This window comes from Staurois parvus, unplaced genomic scaffold, assembly GCF_062004578.1.
Source record: "Staurois parvus isolate SC_StPar_1 unplaced genomic scaffold, SC_StPar_1.0 ptg000426l, whole genome shotgun sequence".
NCBI classification, from domain to species: domain Eukaryota; kingdom Metazoa; phylum Chordata; class Amphibia; order Anura; family Ranidae; genus Staurois; species Staurois parvus.
In genome coordinates this window covers 3,901,152-3,927,979 of record NW_028318222.1, presented here as the reverse complement: position 1 = coordinate 3,927,979, position 26,828 = coordinate 3,901,152, and the positions used below count along the sequence as shown (strand labels likewise).

Sequence of the window (26,828 nt, the reverse complement as noted above, 5' to 3'; positions counted from 1 at the left end):
TAAGAGAAAACTGCAGCATTGGTCCTGGATATGGGTTTCTAAGGGAACAAAGTGCTTGTTGACCTGCTGAGCTTAGGAGGTCATGGATGTTCAATGAGTTTTCAACAGAGTGTTGGGATTGGTATGTTAGTAGAGTGAAACATTTAAGGAATTTGCACAAGAATAAGAAAATAGCACAAAGCTCTGTTTAATGATTCATTTATTATCGGAAGCACTTTATATTTACTGGGACAGTTTATTACTGGAAGCACTTTATATCATTAAATTGTGATTTTTTTTTTTATGTTTGTGGAATATATATATGCCTTTACACTAAGGGTTATGTCGCATGCACAAGCGCTGTGTGACTATAGAATGACAATAAAACATGTTAAATGCTTAGCAGAAAACTACTGTATATCATCATGTAATATCTGACTATCAATGTGTTGTACCACCAAGAATACAAAGATATGTTGATGTTATGTTATGGCTCATTACGCAACAATTGTACTGAAACTAGAACATTTCATGTACACTGTATACCTTTTGAAATTGCAATAAACGTGTATTGATCAAAACTAAAGTAATTGGTTATAGCCACCACGAACATGTAGGTCAGTTGAATCACTAAAGTATAATAACTAAGTAGATCTAAACTCTAAAGCTTTTGTGAGATTTAAGTTATTAGGTTTAGAATGATACTTAAAGACTACTCAGAGTGTGAGCCGGGCAAAGAAGTTTGGCATTCTCTGTGGCAAGATCCAGCATCCTGATACCACTCTAATTAAATGCACTGAATTTTGGATTTGCATAGAGCCAACTCCCAAGAGTATGATCATTTAGAAAAGAACAATCATAGCTCCCCCTCCTTCATGGCCAGATTAGCCAGATCAAGGCCAATCCAATCAAGCTTTGTTGCTTATAATGAACCGAAACACTTTACACTGGATAGCCAAACTGGTCATGCAACATGAGCAGCTGTTAACAGTGATTAACGTGTTCCAGTTTTGGCCTAAATGTATAAGGCAATTTAACAGGTTTTGTTGTATGGTGGCTTTTGATAAATTGTGATTAATGAATAGGAGCTTTCAAGGTCAAACAAAGCAGCCTTCAACATTGCCACTGATGGGAGAATGGGGGAGACATTGAAGCATCGGCTCCATGGAAGAACTGGTTATAAATTGTTGATAACATGATCAGTTCAATATGTATTCTGTCTTGGTCTGCTGCTGTATCCAAGGCAAGCCATACACAGCGTGATGTAAAAAAAAAACAAATGTGACTGAACCAAGCGATATGTGTATTCATTTTAATTAACATCTGATGGGCAACTGGTATGCATAAGCATTGAAAGTACTTCTAATTTCTTGCACAAATATGACAAGCCTAAAGTGATTCTAAAGGTTGTCATTTAAAAAAAAATTAAAAAATAACAAACATGTTATACCTACCTGCTCTATGCAATGGTTTTGCACAGAGCAGCCCCGATCCTCTTCTTTTTGGCTCCCCAGCAAGAGCTCCTGGCTCCTCCCCCTTGCCGAGTGACCCCAATAGCAAGCCTCCTGCTATGGGGGTACTCAAGCAGGCTCACTCCCGAGCCACACTACTGTGAATGGACATTGCCCATTCACACGCAGAGCATGTCTTGGCCATCCTCTCCCCTCATTGGCTCACTGGCTGTGATTGGCAGCCCACTGCTGTGTGATCCAATGAGAGAGAGAACTGGGAGAGCCGCTAGATTGAGATGGGGCTCAGGTAAGTATAAGACGGGGGCTGGGGGGAAGCTGCACCCAGAAGGTTTTTGTACCCTAATGCATAAAGATCAAAAAATCCTTTACCTTTAGGACCATTTTAAAGCTGAAGTCCAGGCACACATAAAAGACAAATAGAGCTTTGTACCTATTAAACGCATCCTTGAATGTATTTTTAAATGTGAGTAGTATAGGTATCTCCATTTCTCTAAATGACATGGTATTAGCCTCTTGCAATCAGTGTCAGGGCTGTGGATAAGGGGGTACCACCAGTCCTCCTGTACGGGGCCCAAGATAGCAGGGGGCCCAGGTAGCTGGGTGAATCAGATGTGGGCACAGAGGTTGATTGGCATGGTGAGGGGCAATTCCTGCAACCGATCCCCTGTATGGCTCTCTGCAGTACCTGAAAGTTGGCTTCTTCTCTCCTTACCACTGGCTTTGAGCTGCAGCAGAGAGAGCCATACAGGAGATCGGTTCTGGTAATTGTCTCCCCCACGGCATTCATCACTGTCCCACAGTACTGTCATCCTCCCTCCTCTCCTTCCCACCGGCAGCTGCAAGCACCTTCCACTCCTGAACCAGCTCCTTCCTCTCCTGAATAAACACAATGAGTGATCAGTACTGATCACTCACTGTGCTCATTTATAACTGAAGCATAGTAAATGTTTTTTTTTTGTTTGTTTGTTTTTTTTTGGGGGGGGGGGGGGCTCTGTCAGGTATGGGGCCCCATGGTTTCTAACAGAAGGTGATGGCTTTTTGCAGTCTTTACTCCATTGTCTTCCATGTGCAATTTTGCTAATAAAAGCATATTTTGATGAATTTCTGAGTATCGCATTGTCCTTTATGTAACCGCTTTTTTTTGTGAATTCTCTATTCACATTTTTTTGTTGTAGGCTTTTTTGGTTATAGGACAAACTTTGTACTTCAAGCGATACCAATCACACTTTAAGCCTCTATTCTCATGGTTATTTAGTTTCTAACAGCAGCCCTGGTCAGTGTACTACAGAGCAAGGTGAGGAGGAAGCCACACAAGATGTCATTCAGTTGTGCTCCAGTGCAAGGGGCATGCTGACAAGAGGACAGAGAGGCATGTCAGAGATGAGCTCATCGATTTTGTTCTATTACCTGTCAATCCACAGGGTGGTGGTGGGGAGGAGACCTGTAAGTGGAAGTGAAACTGAAGCTGTTAAAGATTAATTTCCCTCCAGGCAGGGCCGGGCTATGCTGTGTAGCAAAACTGTGAAAATCTAATGGCTGACTGGACAGAAATATACATTTAATGGCAGGTATAACAACTACAGTTGCAAGAAAAAGTATGTGAACCCCTTGGGATTACGTGGAGTTTTGCATGAATTGGGCATAAAATGTGCTCTGAACGTCATCTAAGTCACAACAATAGAAGAACACAGTCTGCTGAACATAATACTACACAAACATTAGATGTTGCCATGGTTTAATTACACATAACATGTAAACATTCACAGTGCAGGGAGGAAAAAGTATGTGAGGCCCTAGCTTAATGACTTCTCCCAGAGCTAATTGGAGCCAGGAGTGAGCCAACCTTGACTCCAATCCGTGTGATGATATTGGATGTGTTGCTGACAGCTGTCCTGCCCTTAAAAAACATACACCTGTTTTGGGTTTACTGGTTTCAAGAAGCACTGTCTGATGTGAACCATGCCTCGCAGAAAAGAGCTCTCAGAAGACCTACGATCAAGAATTGTTGACTTGCATGAAGCTGGAAAGGGTTACAAAAGTATCTCCAAAAGCCTTGATGTTCATGTGTCCACGGTAAGACAGACTGTCTACAAATGGAGAAAGTTTAGCACTGTTGCTACTCTCCCTAGGCGTGGTCGTCCTGTAAAAATGACTGCAAGAGCACAGCGCAGAATGCTGCATGAGGTAAAGAAGAATCCCAGAGTGTCAGCTAAAGACCTACAGAAATCTCTGGCACATGCTAACATTTTTGTTGACACATCTACAATAAGGAAAACATTAAACAAGAATGGAGTACATGGGAGGACATCACGGAGGAAGCCATTGCTGTCCAAAAAGAATATTGCAGCACGTTTGAAGTTTGCAAAAGAGCACCTGGATGTTCCACAGCACTACTGGCAAAATATACTGTGGGCAGATGAAACCAAGATTGAGTTGTTTGGGAAGAACACACAACACTATGTGTGGAGAAAAAAAGGCACAGCACACCGACATCAAAACCTCATCCCCACTGTAAAACATGGCGGAGGGAGCATCATGGTTTGGGGCTGCTTTGCTGCCTCAGGGCCTGGACGGATTGTTGTCATTGATGGGAAAATGAATTCCAGAGTTTATCAAGACATTTGCAGGAAAACGTACGACCATCTGTCCGCCAACTGAAGCTCCGCAGAGGATGGGTGATGCAACAGGACAATGACCCAAAGCATACAAGTAATTCAACAAAACAATGGCTGCAACAGCACAGAATATGCCTTCTGGAGTGGCCCAGTCAGAGTCCTGACCTCAACCCCATTGAAATGCTGTGGCATGACCTTAAGAGAGCGATTCACACCAGACATCCCAAGAATATTGCTACACTGAAACAGTTTTGTGAAGAGGAGTGGTCCAAAATTACTCCAGATCGTTGTGCAGGTCTGATCTGCAACTACAGGAAACGTTTGGTTGAGGTTATTGCTGCCAAAGGAGGGTCAACCAGTTATTAAGTCCAAAGGTTCACATACTTTTTCCTCCCTGCATTGTGAATGTTCACATGTCATGTGCAATTAAACCATGGCAAGATCTAATGTTTGTGTAGTATTATGTTCAGCAGACTGTGTTCTTCTATTGTTGTGACTTAGATGACGTTCAGAGCACATTTTATGCTCAATTCATGCAAAACTCCACATAATCCCAAGGGGTTCACATACTTTTTCTTGCAACTGTATATACAGAATGTATTTCATTGGTGTATTTAGCAATTTTCCTGGAATTCAGCTCCAAGGATCCCTGAGTTTTTGGGAGAAAAATAATTGTTCCTGGGGTTCTGAAATCACACAAAGATTGAACAAAACTATAAAAGACACGAGAAGCAATGCAAATCAGCTCATCCATAGCTAACCTACAGCTGTTCTTACAGGAGCCAAGAAAAGTCATTTCTGACATTGTGATAATCGTCTCTCCTATGGGCATCCCCTGACATTTGAGACAGACATCTACACGCATATCAAAAGGCCAGGATTGAAGATGAGGTCGTATAAGGGACACACTGGCGTGTGTATCTTGTTCTCTACCAACACATGCAAGTAATGAGTATCTGGTACCCACTCGCAGCACCCACCTTGTTAAGCCTGCCCCATTACTGAACAAGCTGCAAAGGGGCGATGTTAGGTGACCAAATCTGTCCAAGTATGGCTGGAATAATAACAAGATGCTCAGTAAAACGATATTTTGCACACTAAAATCTGATGCAAAAACAGCAGCAATGCATATTGTGAGCAATTACTGTCTCATTTCATTTTTCAGCCTCCACTAGCAAATCGTTTTATTTTAGCTCATTGCCATGAGCAGCACGCACATTTTTCTCTATATTGTTTTATGGATTTACTTGAACACTCTGTATGAGCAAAACATGCTTTTATATATATTAAGTATATTGCACCAGTTTCCCAGCATGCTTCCCTCTTGCCAACACAGTCCCCAAAGAAAAACGGGGAGCACAAATGAGCACAGGGGCACAAATCTTGATTGAGAAGATACAAATCACCTTGACCAACTTATGGAGGTGATTTATTACAAAGCCTCTGCCCATCTAAGTCATTCCTACCAACCTCTGTGCCAGGCAAACCGCTTTGCCATCTGTTCTTTAATACCTTCATCCTCTACTTCCCTTTTGCATCTGAACTGAGATTTTGCAGAGTGACACATCATGGCACATGACATGTTTTTCATACTCCAAGTGATTTCTCACCTATCTCTTCAGAACAAAAATGGAAATTCTTTCATGCCTTAAAGAAAAACCGGAGTGTAAAAATAAATTAAACGGTTTTTAAATTTGCAGGCAGAAGGGTCACCATCTTAATTCATGGAACAAGTGTGCAGCACAAGAGTTCAGACCTCACTGGATGCATGCTTGCTCTATATCGGTGAATCATATGAGAAAAATAAATCAGGTCTATACCCTAAATTAGTGGTCTCTAAACTTCAGCCTGAGACCTTTTGCTTGACCTTATTTGGCCCATGGGGCACTATTCCTCCCACTGATTTGAGGCACATAATGTAAGTCATACCTGTACATAATGTAATTCATACCTGTGCATATTAAATCAAACCATAAATAACATGAAATTCACAAAGTGCATAAATAAATAAAAAGTCCCATGCAATGAAGTTCGACCAAACAGATCTGAATGAGTAAAGTGCTACACCAAAAAGTCCAAAGAAAGTGCAAATAAAAACCAATATGATGACCCAAGTGATCCTGGAAGCTCTTCACCACAGTGGATAACACCAATTAAAAGCAGCTAACCAGACCATTAAAACCTCAGATTAAAGGAGGTCCGGCTGCACTTTGGGAAAAATCTCTGTATAGATGGATGATCGCCTCCTATCCCGCTCAATACGTGCATTCTCTGTTGCCTAGTAATGACATCTCTTTTGACGAAACGCATTGGGCAGAGCTACAGCAGTGAAGACACCACACCCGCCGAGGTGCTGGATGCTATTTATATGATATACTGTTTACTATCGTTTTCATATGAGTAGATGCCTAGTTTTAAATAAATCCTGTTCCTTTTACTGCACCATGAGAGATCTCCTTCCCTTTCCATGTGCTGTTCTGATATAACTGGATGATGGTAAAAACGGCTGTGGATCGTATTGATGTGGATAGCGGTGTATGTCACAGGCAGTGGTGGAGCTAGTGAGGCACACTACACATGCATCCATCAACCTGGCTGGAGTTCAGCTTCCACTCATCCACCCATTCCCACTCTTGAGCGGGACAGAAGGCGATCATCTATCCAGAGATTTTTTTCCCTGTGCAGCTGGACCTCCTTTATCTAAGGTCTTATGGTCTCTTTATTTGCACTTTATTTGGACTTTTTGGTATATCACTTTATTCATTCAGATCTTTTTAGTCGGACTTCATTAAATGGGACTTTTTATTTATTTATGCACTTTATGAATTTCATGTTATTTATGGTTTGATTTATTATGCACAGGTATGAATTACATTATGCACAGGTATGAATTATGTAAGTAATCTATGATATGGCAGTACAACACAATTTGTTTTAATGCAGCAACACAAATGGGAGACCAGCAGAGAGCATTGGCAGACTATAATATGAAGTGGCTGAATAAGAAGCTTCATAGAGGGTCACCAGATATTACTGTAATAAAAGATGCAGATTTAAAAATATTGAAAATGATTTCTGTAATTACCATGTTAAAGCCTATATGAGATTTTACTAATTGAGTTTACAAACGCTTTAATAATTCAATTACAAATATTACTTTTCTGGCGAATAGGTAGGATGTTGGCAATCTATTGTAGTGAATATTCTAGTTGCTTCAAATGAAGCTGGAAAATTTTGTGGCCTCATTCGTAACTGGTGAAATACCTTTTCTATACAATTTGCTTCAATATGCTACTATACTCTACATGGAGACAAAAGCAATTTGCTAATATTTTATGTATGGAAATGTATTTCAGTTTAGCAAAAGAAGTTTATCTAGATATTTAGCTCTGTTGAACTCTTGACATATACATAAAAAGAGAACACTAATCTCTATTATAAAAAACTAAGGGATTAATTATGAAATCTTACTGCACACTTTGTTAATATAATTTGAAATATCTCAGTGATGTTACTGTATGGAAACATAGGCAGATAAGTAAATAATTAAATCTCCAAGCTTCAGTGAAGATGTCACTAATGTTCTCATAGCTGTTGTAGTCTCTTGCTTATACTACCCATAAATGTGCACATCTCTATCCTGTCTAATCTTAATTTTGATCACGCCTACATTACAGTTATGGGTGTGGCTTATTAGTAAAGGAAATATGAAACACCATTAAGGGTGTACAACACTAAAAGTGAAGCTTGAAGGTCCAGATGTGGAAATAGAGAACAGGAGAAGACACTCAAAACTAGTTTAAAGAAATGAATATATCATCTATCTCAGATGTTTTTCAACCAGGGTGTCTAGGCACCCAGGGGTGCTTTGACAAAATGCATAAATATTGAACCAAATTGTTCAAAAATTGTGTACAAGCTAGCAGGTGGATCAAGCCTGCCTCTTGTTACACAAAGCCATAGGCAACGTTACAAACTTGGGCACTGTGTGGGGCCAGCCGCCAGCATCATAACAACTGCTGACATTATTCGTTGATAAGCAGGATGTCTGGCACATGTACAGTATCCCTGTTTGACCCTTTTCCTGCTGTCTGTCAGCACTGGACTCACATTAGCTGCGTGGTTGACAGAAAATGAGGAAGAACAAACCTTGGAATATTAGTCAGTACCAGTGTACAAAAGTGTATCTGCTGTGCAACAATAAATCATCTCTAATGTTGGGTATCCTATGTGTGTGGATGTTGCTACAATAATTAAAACTATTAGGAGTGCCTCAAATTGTGCATCATTTTAAAGGGTGCCTTGACTAGAAGAAGGTTGATCTATCGTTCTAGTTTCTGGGCATGCTCACAGCTTTTGGGGCTTATTTTTCACTTCTCCTTTCCCCTCTTCACTATTTTGTTATGAATTTCCGGGCAGCCCATTTGTTCAGATTTTCATTGGGTTACCCTGAGTCAGTTCGTTGCAGTACAACAAAAAAACACAAGGCAGCACATACATGGTGACTGAGCTATGGCCTAAGGGTCCCGTGGAGCTCAATGGTATTTGCTGTGCATCATTTTGCAGACCCCAGCAGTGGGAGCATTGAGTTGCGAATGTGCTGTAATGGTAGTGATCTTTAACCACTTCCAGTTCGGAAACTTTTACCCCCTTCCTGTCCAGGCCAATTTTCAGCTTTCAGTGTGATCACACTTTGATTGACAATTGCGCGGTCATGCAACACTGTACCCATATGATTTTTTTAGCATTTTTTTCAGACCGATAAAGCCTTATTTTGGTGGTATTTATTCACCACTGGGATTTTTATTTTTTTTGCTATGTAAATTAAAATGTCCAAACATTTTTAAAAAAAGTGTTTTTCTTATAAATTTTTGCAAATAAATAGTATTTCATCATACATCTTGGCCAAAATTTATTCCGTTATATTTTGACTAAAAGAAAAATAACCCAAATTAGTTTATAACCAAAAATTATAATTTTAAACATTTTTTTTACTTTTTTTAATATTATTTTTTTTTTTTTTTTTACATACTGTCACCCTAGCAGTACAGTGTCGCCATGGTGACACTGTACTACTTGTGGGGGGTGATGAAGATTTTTTTTCTTTGTTTTTACACCGATTGCTTTTACACCCATAAAGGATGTAAAAGCAATCATTTCTCCTTCTCTCTAGCTGCATTCTTGCAGCCATTGAGAACTACTGAGTGAGCTGTGATTGGTCACAGCTTGTCACATGGTACAAGGCTGTTGTGAATAGCCTTGTACCATGTGACCTTTGTGATCATTCACAGATTTCACACGTAGTAAGCAGTGATGTCACAAGTGACATCTTGCTTACTACTCTGCATGTGATCACTGATTGTCCAATCAGTGATCACATGATCGGGACCTCGTACAGAGGTTCCGTTCGATGATTAGTGTTCCACTGTATCCGGAGGACACAGAGGGCACCGGATCGCGGTGCAGCGCGTTCCCAGGGAGTGCACACAAGCAGGGTGCGGGGAGGCCATTTATAAACGGCCACCCGACCCTGCACTGCCACCGTCTGGCCATTTATATACAACGGCCGGTCGGGAAGTGGTTAACAGTCTTGAGCTAGCCATTCATTGCTCATTTTTCTCCTGTTCAGTCCACAAATTGAACAGGAGAAATTCAATCAATCCCTGCATCCACTCTAAACAGTGGATGGAGGAATTTCCACTGTCAGTTATTGTACGAGGTATTCAGCTTTGGCATCCGCTGTCTGAATACAGTGGCACTGTTGATTACAGTGGCCAGCTTAGTCGATTGCATGGCCACTGAAGGCTCAAATTTCACCAGGAATTGGACCAAATTCTGGATGACTATGGCCAGCCTTATGCAATGTCTCCAGTACTACATTTTCAATCAAAGCTGTAGCATGTCTGCAGTTTGATTGTCTTTCATTATATTACATATACTAAATATTACGTGCATAGGCACACTCAACAATATCCAAGGAAACTATAACTAGAGATATAAAGCTATCATTTCACATTAGGTCATTTATTTGCCTGCGTAGCTGTCAAAAACTCAATTTCCAGGGACAAACTTTGCTGCAAGGCTGGTTTATATTTGAACATACTGTGTTTAGTGGTCTCTTGTACCTGAACCTTAGAGCAGTAAAATTCCCATCATGATATGATCAAAGGACATGGCTATAATGTAATATATTTGTACTTTAAGTAATCTTTAATAAATATTAGATTTTAAACCTAGAGGATATAATTAGATAGAAATACAATATATGTTTGGTAGAAAGCATTACAGGGTGGAAAATAGAACACATGTAGGAGAATATCCTTACAGGATTGGTAGTCAACAGCAGTGCTTAAAACTTAAGCCCATAAAACTGAGAAAGTAGAGATGTTGCAGAAGATCCTCAAAAGTGGATGATGCCTAATCTGGGACACTCCCTATTGCATCACTACAGTAAGTTAATTATATCATGATTCCTGTTTTCAGTTTACAGGCTTTACCTCCAAATTAATTGGATCATGTACACTGCGTGCACAATTATTAGGCAAGTGAGTTTCTTTTTTTTGCCTGCAACAAAACGTTTGATGGTTCTGTGATCACGCCCCAATATCTTAGCAATTTCAAGAGTGCTGCATGCCTCTTGACTTTTCAGAGTCTATTAAATCTATTTTTTGGACCATTTTGCCTGAGGAAAAGAAGCTGCCTAATAATTATACGCACCATGCTATAGGGTGTTGATCTACTTATCTCCACATCACCTGAAATGCTTAAATCCAATAGGCATTCAAGTTTATACAGCTTGGAGTTGGGCAATATGCATAAAAATTATGATTTGGTAAAAAAAACCCTCACTTGCCTAATAATTGTGCAGTGTATAAGGATAAATGTAGACAGACATTTGTGTTGTTCTTTTTAAATTGTATCTTAAGCAGCAGCAAACTCCTTACAAACATCTCCTATGATGGTGGTGATATCAAGGAAACAATGCTTCCAAGTACAAGTATATGTACAGTTGTGCTCAAAAGTTTGCATACCCTTGGATAGTAATATACAGTGTGTACCATTTTTAAAGAAAACATGAGTGAGCAGGCAGAACACGTTTCTTTTTTATGGAATTCATATTCAACTGTATGTCATTACCTGAATGGCACAATAAAAAAAACCATGGCAACAAATAAAAAAATGAAATTCCCCGTTCAAAAGTCTGCACATCCTTAGTTCTTAATACTGTGTGTTGCCCACTTTAGCATCAATGACAGCATGCAGTATTTTGTAATAGTTGTCTATGAGGCCCCAAATTCTTGCAGGTGGTATAGCTGCCCATTCATCTTGGCAAAATTCCTCCACATCATTCAAAGTCTTTGGTTGTTCTGCATCAACTGCATGTCTGAGATATCCCCAGAGTGGCTCAATGATATTAAGATCAGGAGACTGAGATGGCCACACCATACTTTTTTCAGTTGTAACCACTGGAGGTTCAACTTGGCCTTGTGCTTAGGGTCATTGTTGTACTGGAAAGTCCAAGAGCATCCTATGCATGGCTTTTGTGCAGAAGAATGCAAGTTGTCTGCCAGTATTTTTTGATAACATGCTACATTCATCTTACTGTCAGTTTTCACAAGATTCCCCATGCCTTTAGAGCTCCCCACCCCCAAAAAAAAAAACATCAGTAAGCCACCACCATGCTTCACAATGGTGATGATATTCTTGTCGCTACAGACCTTCTTGACCCACCTCCAAATATAGAGCTTATGGTTGTGATCATAAAGCTCTATTTTGGTCTCCACACTCCAGATTACAGTGTGCCAAAAGCTGTGAGGCATGTCATGCTGTTGTTGGGCATATTGTAACTGGACTTTTTTGTGGCATTGGCACAGTAAAGGCTTCCTTCTGGCAACTCGATCACACAGCTCATTTTTTGTTCAAGTATCGTCATATTGTGCTCCTTGAAACAACCACACTGTCTTTTTCCTGAGCAGTCTATATTTCTCCTGAGGTTACCGATAGGTTTCTCTTTGTATCCCGAACAATTCTTCTGACAGTTATGACTGCAATTTTTATTTGTCTACCTGACCTTGGCTTGGTATCAAGAGATCCCCAAATTTTCCATTTCCTAACAAGTGATTAAACAGTACTGACTGGCATATTCAAAGCTTTGGACATCTTTTTAAATCCTTTTCCATCTTTATAAAGTTCCATTACCTTGTTACACAAGTATTTTGACAATCCTTTTCCACTCCCCATGGCTCAGTATCTAGACTGCTTAGTGTATCCACCTGAGAGCTAACAAACTCATTGACTATTTATACACTGACACTAATTGCAATGTAAAAAAGCCACAGATGTGAGAAATTAACCTTTCGTGGCCATGTTAACCTGTGTCTGTCACCTTGTGTATCTGTACCAAGGCCAAACATTTAATATTCCTAAAAGGAAACCTTTTTTAAGAGCTGCCATTTCTGATCTCCTAATGAAAAAAAGTCCAGAAACTTACAAAACTGAACCTAAGTTACTGTGAAGAGCATTAAAAGAGCAGCTTTTTTTTTTAAATATCCATGGGAGGCAGGCAACTGCCCATTTTGTCCTTATTATAATCTCCCACTGCATAATATTCATTAATAATATATTCTTCATAGGCATGGCATTATGGCAGGATCAAACTATTCCCTCAAATAAAGCCATCTCTGGGTAAAGGAAAGCCCACTCTCACCCTTTTGATAGTTGAGGCAGAAAAAATATATCTTATGAAGCCCTTTTTATTGTCACCTGAGTCCACCGTGTGTGTCCCTTGCGGCGGCTGCTGCTTCAGGTAGTGATGACTGGTGGATCCTGTGCTGCAGTACCCTGTATGCCTTTTCCTGATGCCAACTCTGGTCTCCAAGCCTTCAAGATCTTAAGGGAACCCAACCAATGGACAGCCAAAAGGAAGTTTCCACATCACCTGGCAGTGAGGTGGAAGATTCGCCCCTCTATTTGTACTGGCGACCATTGTCACCAAAAAGGAAAAAGTAAAGAGAGTTGACCCCAGAACCAGAGGTAGAGGGAAATTGTTCTACAGGGACACCTTTTCTGAGAACAGCTGTCTAAGAGGGGGAATCCCTCACTTTCCATTAACTTTCATGTTACAGCTCTGGAGCTTTATAAGTACCTAAAATAAATAAAATGATAAATAATAATCTGTATTAACAGTTGTATTTATCACATAGAAAGCACACAAAGCCTGTTTATCACGCACCCATCGTTTCTCTCTTGAAATATATTTCAAAAGCTGCAGTAAAACATTTCAGAAACCTGCTATTAATCTGGAGGTGATAGTTTGTCTGTTATCAAATGATACATCAGTGCAGTTAGGTCTGGGACAAAAAATACAAACCCTGCTGCATTCCTTGGTTCCCTACAGATGTGAAGTTTGCTTCAGTTACTAGATGGTGAAGCACATAAGCAAGTACTGTATATGATATGAAGCTTAATAAGAAGATACCAGGTCCTACAGATTCAGGAGTGGCCAGACCTCTGCTTTCTTATCACCTCAGAGTCTATCTAGTAGATATGGGATAGTACTGGACAGCTAATGGTGGGGTTTCAGGATGTTCCTCATGAGAATGGAGAGCTTATGTTCATATTGAGGTCTCCATCAGGTTTCAGTAGGTAAATAATTATTACAATATATTTTGCAGTATTGGTCATGCAAATGTATATTCACTTTTGTCTGAACATGGAGTTTTTTTTTTGTAATAGAGTACTTTGTCCTTTTCTTCTTCTATTTTATGGGAGGAAGGTCACAGGTGTGCAGTCTGTTATTATTGTACACTGAAGAAGGAATATGGGTCACAGCTCAGGAAAGTCAATTGATTAGATCAGTGGTGAGAACGTTTCTGCATGGCTCGAAGTGTCTGCCATTTTCAGATCAGACAAAGCAGAAATGTTGTATTGATCCAATGCCGATTCTTTGCTGATACTGTACCTTTCAATTTGTTTCTAGAGAAATGTCAGATTTTATATCTATCACAAAAACATCTAGTGCAGCTGAAAATGTCACATTAACACCCTAGAGATCATATAGGTTAAAAAATGCCATGCTAGATAATTAAAAACACACAACGTAACTTAAAACTACAAAAGGTACAAAGTGGCAGCATAACTATTTCAGCAGTTTTTATAGAACTTTTTTTTTAACCAACAATTAAAATTAACTTGTACTCTTTTATCTGATTTTGGTCTGGCACTCCTTTCTGTATTTCTGTGGTTAGAGCTACCGTTGGGTGCCAATTGAGGGATACCTTGTTGTGTGGTAGTCACCTCACTAGAGCTATTGAGCTTGTTTGAAGTTTTCCTTCATTTGACTACACATGCACGCCTAAAAGTTTCCACTGCCTCTGAGGATTTTATATAAAAGGACACTCATTTCAGTAGATGCTGTGTAACTGAATCATCCAGAAAAAAGACCTCTTTGCTATGGTTCTCTACCCTGAACCCTCCCTCTCACCAAACCCTGGGGTCCCATTCCTCCAAATACAGAACACACAGCTGATAAACTGGGTGCTGAGATATCTACCTTAAAGTGATTCCAAAGGCAGGAGGTTTTTTTTTACCTTTAGGTAAAAAAATAAACCTTCTGTGTTCAGCTCACCTCTCCATATGCTCTCCTGAACCCCAGCTCGATCAAACAATGTCCCTGACAGCAGCGCCTCTCTCCATCTCTCCCTCCTTACTGGACACAGAGGCAGCAGTGGGAGCCATTGGCCCCTGCTACAGTCAGTCACAGCAGGTACGGGGCCAAGCCATGTTCTGTGTGTCAATGGACCCGAAAAAGTGCCACCATAGGAAGTGGCTAGCTATATGGGGGCACTTGAAAGGGGGGAGTGACCAGAAGCAACAGTGGGGGACCCCAGAAGAGGAGGACCAGGGCTGTGCTGTGCAAAACCACTGCACAAGGCAGGTAAGTGTAACATGTTTGTTATTTTAAAAAGCTGCAGGCATCTTCCCGGTATCAGTGATTTCAGCCAGTGGTGCATTCTTTTTGTAAAAATTATCCTAGCAGCTAATTAGCTGCTGGATTGCTTTTATAGGAGGCAGAAGGGGGAAAATCTAAAGTGGTAGCTTATAAAGGCTTTTAGAGCATTGCTTATGGATAATTTAATGTAGTTTGGCACCGTTCCACGGTTGTGCACAATTTTAAAGCACAACATACTTAGTATCTACAGTCATGGCCGAAATTGTTGGCACCCTTGATATTTTTCCTGAAAATCAAGTATTTCACACAAAAAAGGTATTGCATTAACACATGTTTTGCTATACACATGTTTATTCCCTTTGTATGTATTGGAACAAATATAAAACAGAGGCAGAAAAGCAAATATGACATAATGTCACACAAAACCCCAAAAATGGGCTGGACAAAAGTATTGGCACCCTTAACTTAATATTTGGTTGCACACCCTTTGGAAAACATAACTGAAATCAGTCGCTTCCTATAACCATCAATAAGCTTCTGACACCTCTCACCCGGAATTTTGGACCACTCTTCCTTTGCAAACAGCTCCAGGTCTCTCTTATTGGAAGGACACCTTTTCCCAACAGCAATTTTAAGATCTCTCCACAGGTGTTCAATGGGATTTAGATCTGGGCTCATTGCTGGCCACTTCAGAACTCTCCAGCGCTTCTTTGCCATCCATTTCTGAGTGCTTTTTGACGTATGTTTGGGGTCATTGTCCTGCTGGAAGACCCAGGATCTTGGACGCAAACCCAGCTTTCTGACACTGGGCCCTACAGTGCGACCCAAAATCCTTTGGTAATCCTCAGATTTCATGATGCCTTGCACACAGTCAAGGCACCCAGTGCCAGAGGCAGCAAAACAACCCCAAAACATCATTGAACCTCCACCATATTTTACCGTAGGTACTGTGTTTTGTTCTTTGTAGGCCTCATTCCGTTTTCGGTAAACAGTAGAATGATGTGCTTTACCGAAAAGCTCTATCTTGGTCTCATCTGTCCACAAGACGTTTTCCCAGAAGGCTTTTGGCTTACTCAAGTACATTTTGGCAAACTGTAGTCTTGCTTTTTTATGTCTCTGTGTCAGCAGTGGGGTCCTCCTGGGTCTCCTGCCATAGCGTTTCATTTCATTTAAATGTCGACGGATAGTTCGCGCTGACACTGATGCTCCCTGAGCCTGCAGGACAGCTTGAATGTCTTTGGAACATGTTTGGGGCTGCTTATCCACCATCCGGACTATTCTGCGTTGCAATCTTTCATCAATTTTCCTCATCCGTCCACGACCAGGGAGATTAGCTACAGTGCCATGGGTTGCAAACTTCTTGATAATGTTGCGCACTGTGGACAAAGGCAAATCTAGTTCTCTGGAGATGGACTTGTAACCTTGAGATTGTTGATATTTTGCCACAATTTTGGTTCTCAGGTCCTCAGACAGTTCTCGTCTCCTCTTTCTGTTGTCCATGCTTAGTGTGGCACAGACAGACACACAATGCAAAGGTTAAGTGAACGTCTCTCCTTTTTATCTGCTTTCAGGTGTGATTTCTATATTGCCCACACCTGTTACTTGCCCCAGGTGAGTTTACAGGAGCATCACATGCTTGTAACATTCTTATTTATCCGCAGTTGTGAAAGGGTGCCAATACTTTTGTCCAGCCCATTTTTGGAGGTTTGTGTGACATTATGTCGAATTTGCTTTCTTTCCTCCCTTTTTTTGTTTTGTCCCAATACACACAAAGGGAATAAACATGTGTATAGCAAAACATGTGTTAATGCAATACGTTTCGTGAGAAATACATGATTTCCTGGAGAAATATCAAGGGTGCCAACAATTTCGGCCATGACTGTATTTACTTGGCATAACATCATCTTTTATATTGTGTGTGGGTATTATATTGTATTTTTGTGCACTAAAATTCATTCATATGTTTTTTTTTTTTAAATTGTGTTTGAAAAACTGCTGCACAATACCATGTGGCATAAAAAAATTGCAACACCCATCATTTTATTCCCTAGGACTGCTGCTAAAATGTATATATATAATTTTTGGGGGTTGCAAGTAATTTTCTAGCAAAAAAAATGTTGATTTATACATATATATGAGTAGTGTCAAAATAGCCCTGTTTTTTAACTGCCAAATTGTTTGTTCTTCTGTCCATCCAGCTCTGAGGTTTGCATAAGAGCACAGCCCTTTCTGGCAGCACAGGAGATCTAATTTATCTCTTTACTGCAGTCAAGTAACAGTTGAAAATTGTTGAAAAGGATGGGATTAACCAGGCATGCACCACTGCTGTCTCTTAGGCAAGGCCAATGAAAACTGGAGTTTTGGGGAGCTGTCTGCCCAACTATGGCAAGGCTATAGTCTTTTAAAAAGCAATATAGTGAATCGCTTACACAATTTTATAACAACATGCCTTGGTTTTAAAGCTTTGGATGTTTTACAACTACTGTGATTGGCAGACTAAGGACAAGCAGCTGGTTCGAGCTGTCCCGACAGTTAAAACAAAACAAAATAAGAGTCTTTATGTTTAAGGTTCTCAAGTCCAGCAACCCAACATCACTCTATCAGCTTCCATTTTCTCTTTTCTGTACATCCTGACCTCCTCTGCCTTTGAAGTTGTAGTGTCCTTTAGGTCAGAAATTTCAGATCCCGCTCTTCAAAGCCCAGAGCAGGAACTGAGCACTCTGCAAGAATGGGGAGCCCTAGAACGCACATGACTTTGAAGTTACCGAACAAGACACAACAACAAAACAATAATATTTTTTATTAGCAATAAGTTTGTGACTGCTAGCATTGCAGGACTTTGGGAAGTGCACTGCAAATAAAGAAACAAAAATCAAAACCACACAAAGGCAGATGCTTATTTGAATTTTTCAAATACTCCAGCCTCCAATTAAAAAAATATTGTTTTATATGTCTAAAGGGAGATCGGTTAAGATCTCCAGATAAAGCCTAATAAACTCAGAGAGCTGCTAGTATGGAAATTAACTAATCAGCAAAATAAACAAACTAAAAAAAATCTGTCTATACTACATGCCTGCTGGTAATCATAGAAGGACCGCGCTGTGCTTGCGCCTATTCATGCCATGAAATAGTGACTGGCCACATGCAGTTCATACATTTTAGAAGTTTTCCATTTGTTTTATAATTATTAGCAACAATCCCATAAGATTGTTTGTTTTTTCTACAATGGGAGGTCCTGGGGGTCCTAGCTGTGGGAGGCAACCCCACTGAAAGCAATGGAAGGTTGTTGGCTCCTGCTGGTAACCCCTATGTGGTGATTACCTGCAAGTGATCGGTCCTGGATGCCAGGACTCCCCACCAATTATCTTGCATCTACATACTATCTGCAAAAATGGAGGTGTGAATGTAGTCTAAAAGATGAATATGGTCTTCCTAATCAAAGTTTCCTCCGACATCTCCAAGTCAGACACACTGTCAGAGCTCAATTCCCACATCCATCCTCTTTCTAATACACCCTTGAATCCTTGTTGAGAACACAGGACCTCCTAAAACCCCATTCCTCTGTCTAGGCCCTTCCCATCGTTTCAAAACATCTGTTTTATTCCACAAGTGGAACCAACCCTCTCTGAGGAGGACAGTGAGGATAGGGTAACACTACACTAAACTGATGATCTCTGTTCAAATGAAATTTGCCCATCGAGTATATTATACTCCCCAGAGATTGCATTGCATAAACTTAACCCTCTACCCTATTTGAAATAAACGTTGGCATGACACTGGTATCTTTTACCACATGGTATGGAGTTTTCCACTGGTTCTTGACTACTGGAGCCCCTCATGGTATTTTTAGACATCCAGGGGTCTTTCCACCCTAAAATATGTTTAACACCTTCTTTGTTGTGCATTCAGTCACGCCAATCGGGAGGTACTCTCACATGGAAACTCCCTTTCCCTCCGTACCATAAAGACTGGCATTCAGCTATTCCAAGTGTACTACCAATGTACCAACTAAGCTAAAGTATATGAGGCTGAAGAGTAAAGTATGATAACATTTGGTCCGCATAGATACACTCTACCTGTCAGTGTGTTTTAGGAAAGATTTTTTTAAAAAGTTTCAGATTTAGTGCCAACATGAGTGTTAGGCTGTCCATAGACGGGTCTTTTGTTTTTATAGGCTGATCAATAAACATCAATTCTTCCACCCACACAAGTGGGACTCTCTGCTCTTAGAATACACTGATCAGAAGATGCAGCCGATGACCAACAAAGTTTTTCAAGATTTCCATTCAACAGAAGTCGATCTAACAATTTACTTCTTTCGAACAGGGACTAACATACATTTCAATCCATCTATGGCCAGCCTTAAGATCTGTGTGTTTTAGGTAGGATGACAAAAAAAGCAAAATAATGCACACATATGTTCTATTACTATGCACATCATGAGTATAAAAATGTATTTTTGGTTCTTTTTTGAAGGTAGGTCATGGTCAAGGTAAGTAAAATACAGGTAAAGTTTTAAAAAATATATTTTTTTCCACCATTTGGGACAGTTTTACTCCTATCCTAGAGTTGGGCTTTAACAAACACAGACATCTGTGCTGCCAGAATGAAATGATAATGCTCTACACTTTCTTGTTTACTATCCTACCAAGCTGTGTACCAGTCTGGTCAGAACTGCTGTGGCATTAGTGTAGGCGGCCTCATTTCAATTGTTTTCAATCTTTGTTATGAACAATGAACTCCAAACAGAAAAAAAAAAAAGAATCCTGTAATCAAATTATACATTTTATTTTAAAAAAAGGTTAAATATATTTTATATACAGCTATTGTTAGTGCCTAAATATTGCATTAGTTTCCATTAATCCCCTTACAGCAGAAATTAGACTAGGAAAGGGAAGACTGGCAATTTGGAGCTCTGCACAGTGCTGTCAGGCAAACACCGTAGAAGACAGAAGAAACACAGAAAAATTTCTCTCCAAAATGCATTGGTGTATTCCACTGCCATAATTTCACGATGGTGCATAAGTGTGTGTGTGTGTATCTCTCAAATTAATATATATATATATATATATATATATATATATATATATATATTACACACACACACATATACATACACACACCTCAAAAAAATTAAAGGAACACTTTGCAAACACATCAGATCTCAATGGGGAAAAAATATGCTGGATCACTATACTGATATGGACTGGGTAATGTTTTAGGAACGTTAGGATGTCCCATCATCCCGATACCTAATGGCAGTCAGGGTGCCATTGTCTAGCCTGCAGAGGTCTGTGTGTCCCTCCATGGATATGCCTTCCCAGACCATCACTGACTCACCACCAAATCGATCATGCTGAACGATGTTACCGGCAGAAGAATGTTCTCCATGGCTTCTCCAGACCCTTTCACATCTGTCACATGTGCTCAGGTTGAACCTGCTCGCATCTGTGAAAAGCATAGGGCGCCAGTGGCGGAGCTGCCAATTCTGGTGTTCAATGGAAAATGCCAATCGAGCTATATGGTGCCGTACAGTGAGCACAGGGCCCACTAGAGGACGTTGGGCCCACAGGCCACCCTTATGAAGTATGTTTCTGATGGTTTGGTCAGAGACATTCACACCAGTGGCCTGCTGGAGGTCATTTTGTATGGCTCTGGCAGTGCTCATCCTGTTCCTCCTTGCACAAAGCAGCAGATACCAGTCTTGCTGATGGGTTAAGGTCCTTCTATGGCCCTGTCCAGCTCTCCTAGAGTAACTGCCTGTCTTCTGGAATCTCCTTCATGCACTTGAGACTGTGCTGGGAGACACAGAAAACCTTCTGGCAATGACACGTATTGGTGTGCCATCCTGAAGGAGTTGGACTGTCTGTGCAACCTCTGTAGGGTCCATGTATCGCCTTATGCTATCAGTAGTGACAATGACCCTAGCCAAATGCAAAACTAGTGAAAAACAGCCAAAAAATAGAGGAGTAGGTAAAAATATGTCAGTGGACTCAACCTTTAAAACCATTCCTGTTTTGGGGCTTGTCTCATTGTTACCCATCTAGTGCACCTGTTGTTAATTTAATTAATACCAAAGCAGCTCAAACGGATTAACCCCCTCTGCTACTTAACTGACCAGATCAATATCCCAGGAGTTTAATTGACTTTATACCATACTTTGATTAAAAAGTCTACCTTTAATTTTTTTGAGCAGTGTGTGTGTGTATATATATATATATATATATATATATATACATATATATACACACACACACACATACATATATATATATATATATATATATATATATATACATATATATACATACATATACACACGTACACACATACACTGTATATATTTAAGTTTGGGCAAGGAGGATATATGCAGCTAAGCAGAGAAAAGAAAGCTGACATAAAGGGAATACACTTGAGATTATATTGTATTGCTTGTGTTTTATCTTAACCTTAGCCACCACCTGTTTTTTAAAGCAATAACCTCCATATGTCAGTGTCTTTTTTTTTTTTTGCTGGTTGTGTTACATTGTTTTATACCTTTTATTCCAGCATTACAGATACATAACAAAGTGGTGATTTAACTTTCCAACATCCCCCAAACTATTAGATTTGGGTGAACTAACCTTTAAAGCATTTTGCTTTGATATGAAATATCATACAATCACAACCAGTGCACAAGCCAGAACATCTTGTCATAAAGAGGTAACATATGATTACACAGGAGGAAAGTGTTACCTTCTGCTCCTTATAAATGCCAAGCTCTTTTTCTTTAGCGATTCTCTCCTCTTTCTCTGAAAACACAGAAACATGACAATAGAACATGAGTGATGTATGCTGGATGCTGTCATTCCACATGACATGTCTGCAAGTGAAAGTGTGTCTGTGTACCCGTGTCACTCACCCTTCTGTTCCCGTAGGTACTCGGCATTCTCCTTCATCCACAGTTCAGTCTTGATCTCGGATTCCTTCTCATTGAGAATATACTGAAGAGAACAAAAACCCAAAGTGAGCCCACCCTCGTCATTTATCAAATCAGGGTGACATGACATCTGCTAGCAAGGAGTCCACTCGGCCCATCCACAGGTTGGACATCATTTATTAGGACTGAGCTACATTGTGACTGCAGTAGATCAGATTTTTATTAAGGAAAATTACAGCTGGAAGGTGCGGTCAAATCATTCCCATCCAGTTGCTTGCTAAATTAAAAAAAAAAAAAAAAAAAAGAGCATTAAAGTGTTTGTAAACCTCTGACATGAAATAAGAACAAAGCATATCCCTCTATAGTGTGTACATGTCTCAATCCAGAGCACTGAGTGTCATTTGTCTCTGCTGCTCTGTTCCTCTGCTATCTGTAGGAGTCACTTCCGAAAAGTTTTCCTGACATCAAGAGGTAAAAAAGTGACAGGGGAGGGATCTCCAGCACACAGTCTGTGATTGACAGCCTCAGCTCTGTTCCTGTGTGCTATGTCAAGGGGGTGTTTCCTTCCCTCCAATCAGCTCTCAGAGGCGGGATACAACAGCACACCCATCCCCGGAACAGAAGAGGAGCAGAGCTCTGACAGTCAATAGGAAGTCAGGAAAGTATGTATAGTGCCTTGAAAAAGTATTCATACCCCTTGAAATTTTCCACATTTTGTCATGTTACAACCAAAAACCTTAATGTACTTCATTGGGATTTTATGTGATAGACCAACACAAAGTGGCCTATAATTGTGAAGTGGAAAGAAAATGATAAATGGTTTTCAATATTTTCTACAAATAAATATCTGAAAAGTGTGGCGTGCATTTGTATTTAGTCTCCTTTACTCTGATAGCCCTAACTAAAATCTAGTGGAACCAATTGCCTTCAGAAGTCACCTAATAAATAGAGTAAATAGAGTCCACCTGTGTGTAATTTAACCTCAGTACAAATACAGCTGTTCTGTGAAGCCCTCAGAGGTTTGTTAGAGAACATTAGTGAACAAACAGCATCATGAAGGCCAAGGAACACACCAGACAGGTCAGGGATAAGTTGTGGAGAGGTTTAAAGCAGGGTTAGATTCTAAAAATAATATTCCAAGCTTTGAACATCTCACAGAGATCATCTGAGAATGGAAAGAGTATGGCACAACTGCAAACATACCAAGACATGGCCGTCCACCTAAACGGACAGACCGGGCAAAGAGAGGATTAATCAGAGAAGCAGCCAAGAGGTCCATGGTAACTCTGGAGGAGCTGCAGAGATTCAAAGCTCAAATGGGTGAATCTGTCCACAGGACAACTATTAGTCATGTACTCCACAAATCTGGCCTTTATGCAAGAGTGGCAAGAACAAAGACTTTGTTAAAAGAAAGCCATAAGAAGTTCTGTTTGCTGTTTTCGAGAAACCATGTGGGAGATACAGCAAACATGTGGAAGAAGGTGCTCTGGTCAGATTAGACTTTTTGGCCTAAAAGCAAAATTCTATGTGTGGCAGAAAACTAGCATGGAAAATCACCCTGAACACACCATCACCACCGTGAAACATGGTGGTGGCAGCATCATGTTGTGAGGATGCTTTTCTTCAGCGGGGACAGGGAAGCTGGTCAGAGTTGATGGGAAGATGGACGGAGCCAAATACAGGGCAATCTTAGAAGAAGAGTCTGCAAAAGATTTGAGCCTGGGGTGGAGATTCACCTTTCAGCAGGACACCAACCCTAAACATACAGCCAGAGCTACAAAGGAATGGTTTATATAAAATCATATTCATGTGTTAGAATGAGCCCCAAAAAGACCTGCAGCTGTAATTACAGCGAAAGGTGGTTCTACAAAGTATTGACTCCGGGGGGCTGAATACAAATGCACGCCACACTTTTCACATATTTATTTGTCACTTTCCTTCCACTTCACAATTATGTGCCACTTTGTGTTGATCAATCACATAAAATCCAAATAAAATGCATTTACATTTTTGGTTGTAACATGATAAAATAAGGAAAATTTAAAGGGGTATGAATACTTTTTCAAGGCACTGTATGCACTACTTGTGGAGAGAGGGGCAAAACACACAGTGCTGGCCTTGCATTTCAGAGGATTACTAGCTGCAATAGAATGCGGAGCTAGAACAAGCTGTAATACGATACATTAGGAGATAAAAAGGGATGTTTGATAAGAGACAGGAGTCCATGTACTTGCTCAGAAGGGCAACCACACTAAAGGATACACCACTCCCCCGCCCTTTCCTCTGCTGTCATGTGCAGAGCAGTGAGGGTTTTGTGCCACCAGATGAGAAGCCAGTCTTCTCTGTCTATAAGTGATCTTCTGCCAGCACCGGAGTAGCCCACAGGGCTAAATGTAAAACAAGATTACTTGTCCGGTGCCCAGAACTGCATGTCCCGGTGACTGCATGTTACTATGTGATTGCTGTGATTGGACACAGCAATCACATGGTATAACACCATGTGATCACCCTGGACACAGCGATAATGTGATTCGCTGTGTCCGGGCGATATACCGATCAGAAGGTGCACGCTCTGTGAGCTGTGCAGGAGCCGCCAATGTGGCTGAAGTACAGGTATGTTAGCCTGCATCGGCAAAGCTTCCCATCCACTGTCTATAGACTATGGGTGGACGGGAAGAGATTAAGGGGAACTTGTTCAAAAGAACACCCACATAGTGCGCCAATTACAGAAAGGACTTGTGTACACAGGCATTTGAATCAAAACGTCTTTGCTCTCCTTACAACTCAATGAAAGTGTAAAAGCAACTTAAAAGAAAATCAAAAGCAGGCCAAGAGCAGGTCAGAAGCACCTATGAACGAACTCCTAAGCATCCCAATTTAATGTGAAATGATGTACCTGGAAGCATGTTCCATTTCCCCGATTACATAACCCAACAGGCAACACAGACTAATACTGCTTAAAGTGTATGTCTGGGCATAAAAATAAATGAAATAGGTGACAATTTTTGTCCATATGATCCCAGGTGTACAGAGGTCCCTTAGCATATTTAAAGTGGAACTACACTGCATCTGAGCACTACAAATCAAGAATGCAATTTGATTCAATTGTTAATTTTCAAAGCAAACTCGCCCATCCATCCAGGTCTTCATGCTTTATATTGCTGAGAAATCACTTTGAAAACCACAATTAGCATTTCTGGCTGTGGCCATCTTGCATAAGGGCAGATGGTTTATGTAGCAATCGATTCCTGGAATCCATTGGCCCTTTGCTCAAGCATGCAGGCAGAAGGGTGTGCTTAGCTGAGAAAACCCATTGCACCCTCCTGAAGACACCTGTAATGTATGACATCATTGCCCAGGCATGGAAACCAGGAAGTAACTGAAGAAATGTTAAAAAAAAAAGTTGAAAACAATAATTACAATATACTTTCCTGTCTATTTACTAATGCTAGCAGCTTAAGAATTAAAAATAGTCAGTGTTGATTGAGAAAGTGAAGGTCCACTTTAGAGTCTGCAGTTAAAGCACATCTTGTTTGTTTCATTTCAAATCCATTGTGGTGGTGTATAGAGCCAAAAATGTTATAATTGTGTCAATGTCCCAATATTTATGGACCTGACTGTATATCTGCTGGCTAGACCAACTGACGTCCTTACAGAAATGTACCCACAAAGATAGCTCATCTGTTAAGTCAGACAAAGAAAGTAGCCTAAAGATTTCTCAAACTGACTGACCTCTTACATCAAGCACAGGTCTACTGAAATCTCTTATTGTCCAGACATAGTCAAATGAATACATGAATATGCCCAAAATATTCTAAAGATGATAAAGGATCAACGGTCTTCTGGCCTTACTTCTCCTATGGGTCACAGGACTGCACTTCATTCTGAACTCCTCTGACCCACTTTCAGCCACCGTGGCTAAAGCCTGCTGTCGGCTGAAGCCACAGAGCCGGTCCATGCTGTGGAAAGATCCCAGCTGTAATGTAAGGATCCATCCAGATGCCTGACCGACAGCTGGCTCAGAATCTCACAATGCTGTTGAGAGCCTGAGCCAGCCGCTCCCACCCCTTCCACAGCCCAGTGCTCCAGTGAGCACTAGCAGGGCAACCGACTGACAGTCCTCACTCTCTGGAGACCGAGAACTTCGGAGAGTGTTCAGTGGTCTTTGATCACTGAGTTCTTAGTCCTACAAGCGGCGGAGGACAGCTGAAGCATTGGACCAATGCTGCATCCACCTAGGTGAGGTATGAAGTTCTTTTTTTTGTTTGTTATTTTTTTAAAATCCCAAACTTTTCTTTTAATCATATTAAAATTGTTTCAGGGTATGAGCACCTTCAGACACTTTCTAAGATCTGCCCACATCTAAAGATGCCCATAGACTGTCAGCAATCTGCTTGTTTTCCATCCTTTATGTGGCTAACCACCACTTCTTTCTGTGTTTGTTTGCAGCTCACAAGCAAACAAAGGTTGGCAAACACTTGAGGAGGTGATATGATGGGAAGCTGCAGGATTAGGTAATTAAGTATTCAACAATAACACTGACACTGCTGTATCCTCTGAACCTGCCATCCATTCACTGCCTTGTGCTAAAGGCTTTAGGTCACGTAGCTGTTAAATAAACAGCAGCTTGGTGTGACTAAGGAATAGGCAATGCCAAGCGAAAGAGAGCAGTGCAGTGTAATAGTGCACAGGCCACATGGGTGGTCCTTACCAACCACTTGTGAAGCAGCAAGAACCACACTGCAGTTACATTCCCCATCACCATGCAAACTTGTCCCCCACACTAACAGAAAATAAAGGCAAACAACTGTAAACTCCCAAATGTTCAGCATAGGTGGAGCTGCAGCATGAGAGGGGATGATTTCTAGCTACAGGATAGAGAGATATCCTAT

The 26,828-nt window shown here is 40.6% G+C and overlaps 1 protein-coding gene across 2 annotated transcripts in view; it reads right to left on the bottom strand.

Moving 5' to 3' along the window:
- Positions 1–26,828, bottom strand: part of BRF1 (BRF1 general transcription factor IIIB subunit) — a 507,447-nt gene that overhangs the window by 93,906 nt on the left and 386,713 nt on the right. For both annotated transcript variants that reach the window (XM_089687515.1, XM_089687516.1), the window contains 2 exons: positions 21,919–22,000; positions 21,753–21,808 (listed from right to left, as the gene is read on the bottom strand). In XM_089687515.1, the coding sequence (XP_089543641.1) occupies positions 21,753–21,808; positions 21,919–22,000 (138 nt within the window). The remainder of the gene's footprint in view (positions 1–21,752; positions 21,809–21,918; positions 22,001–26,828) is intronic.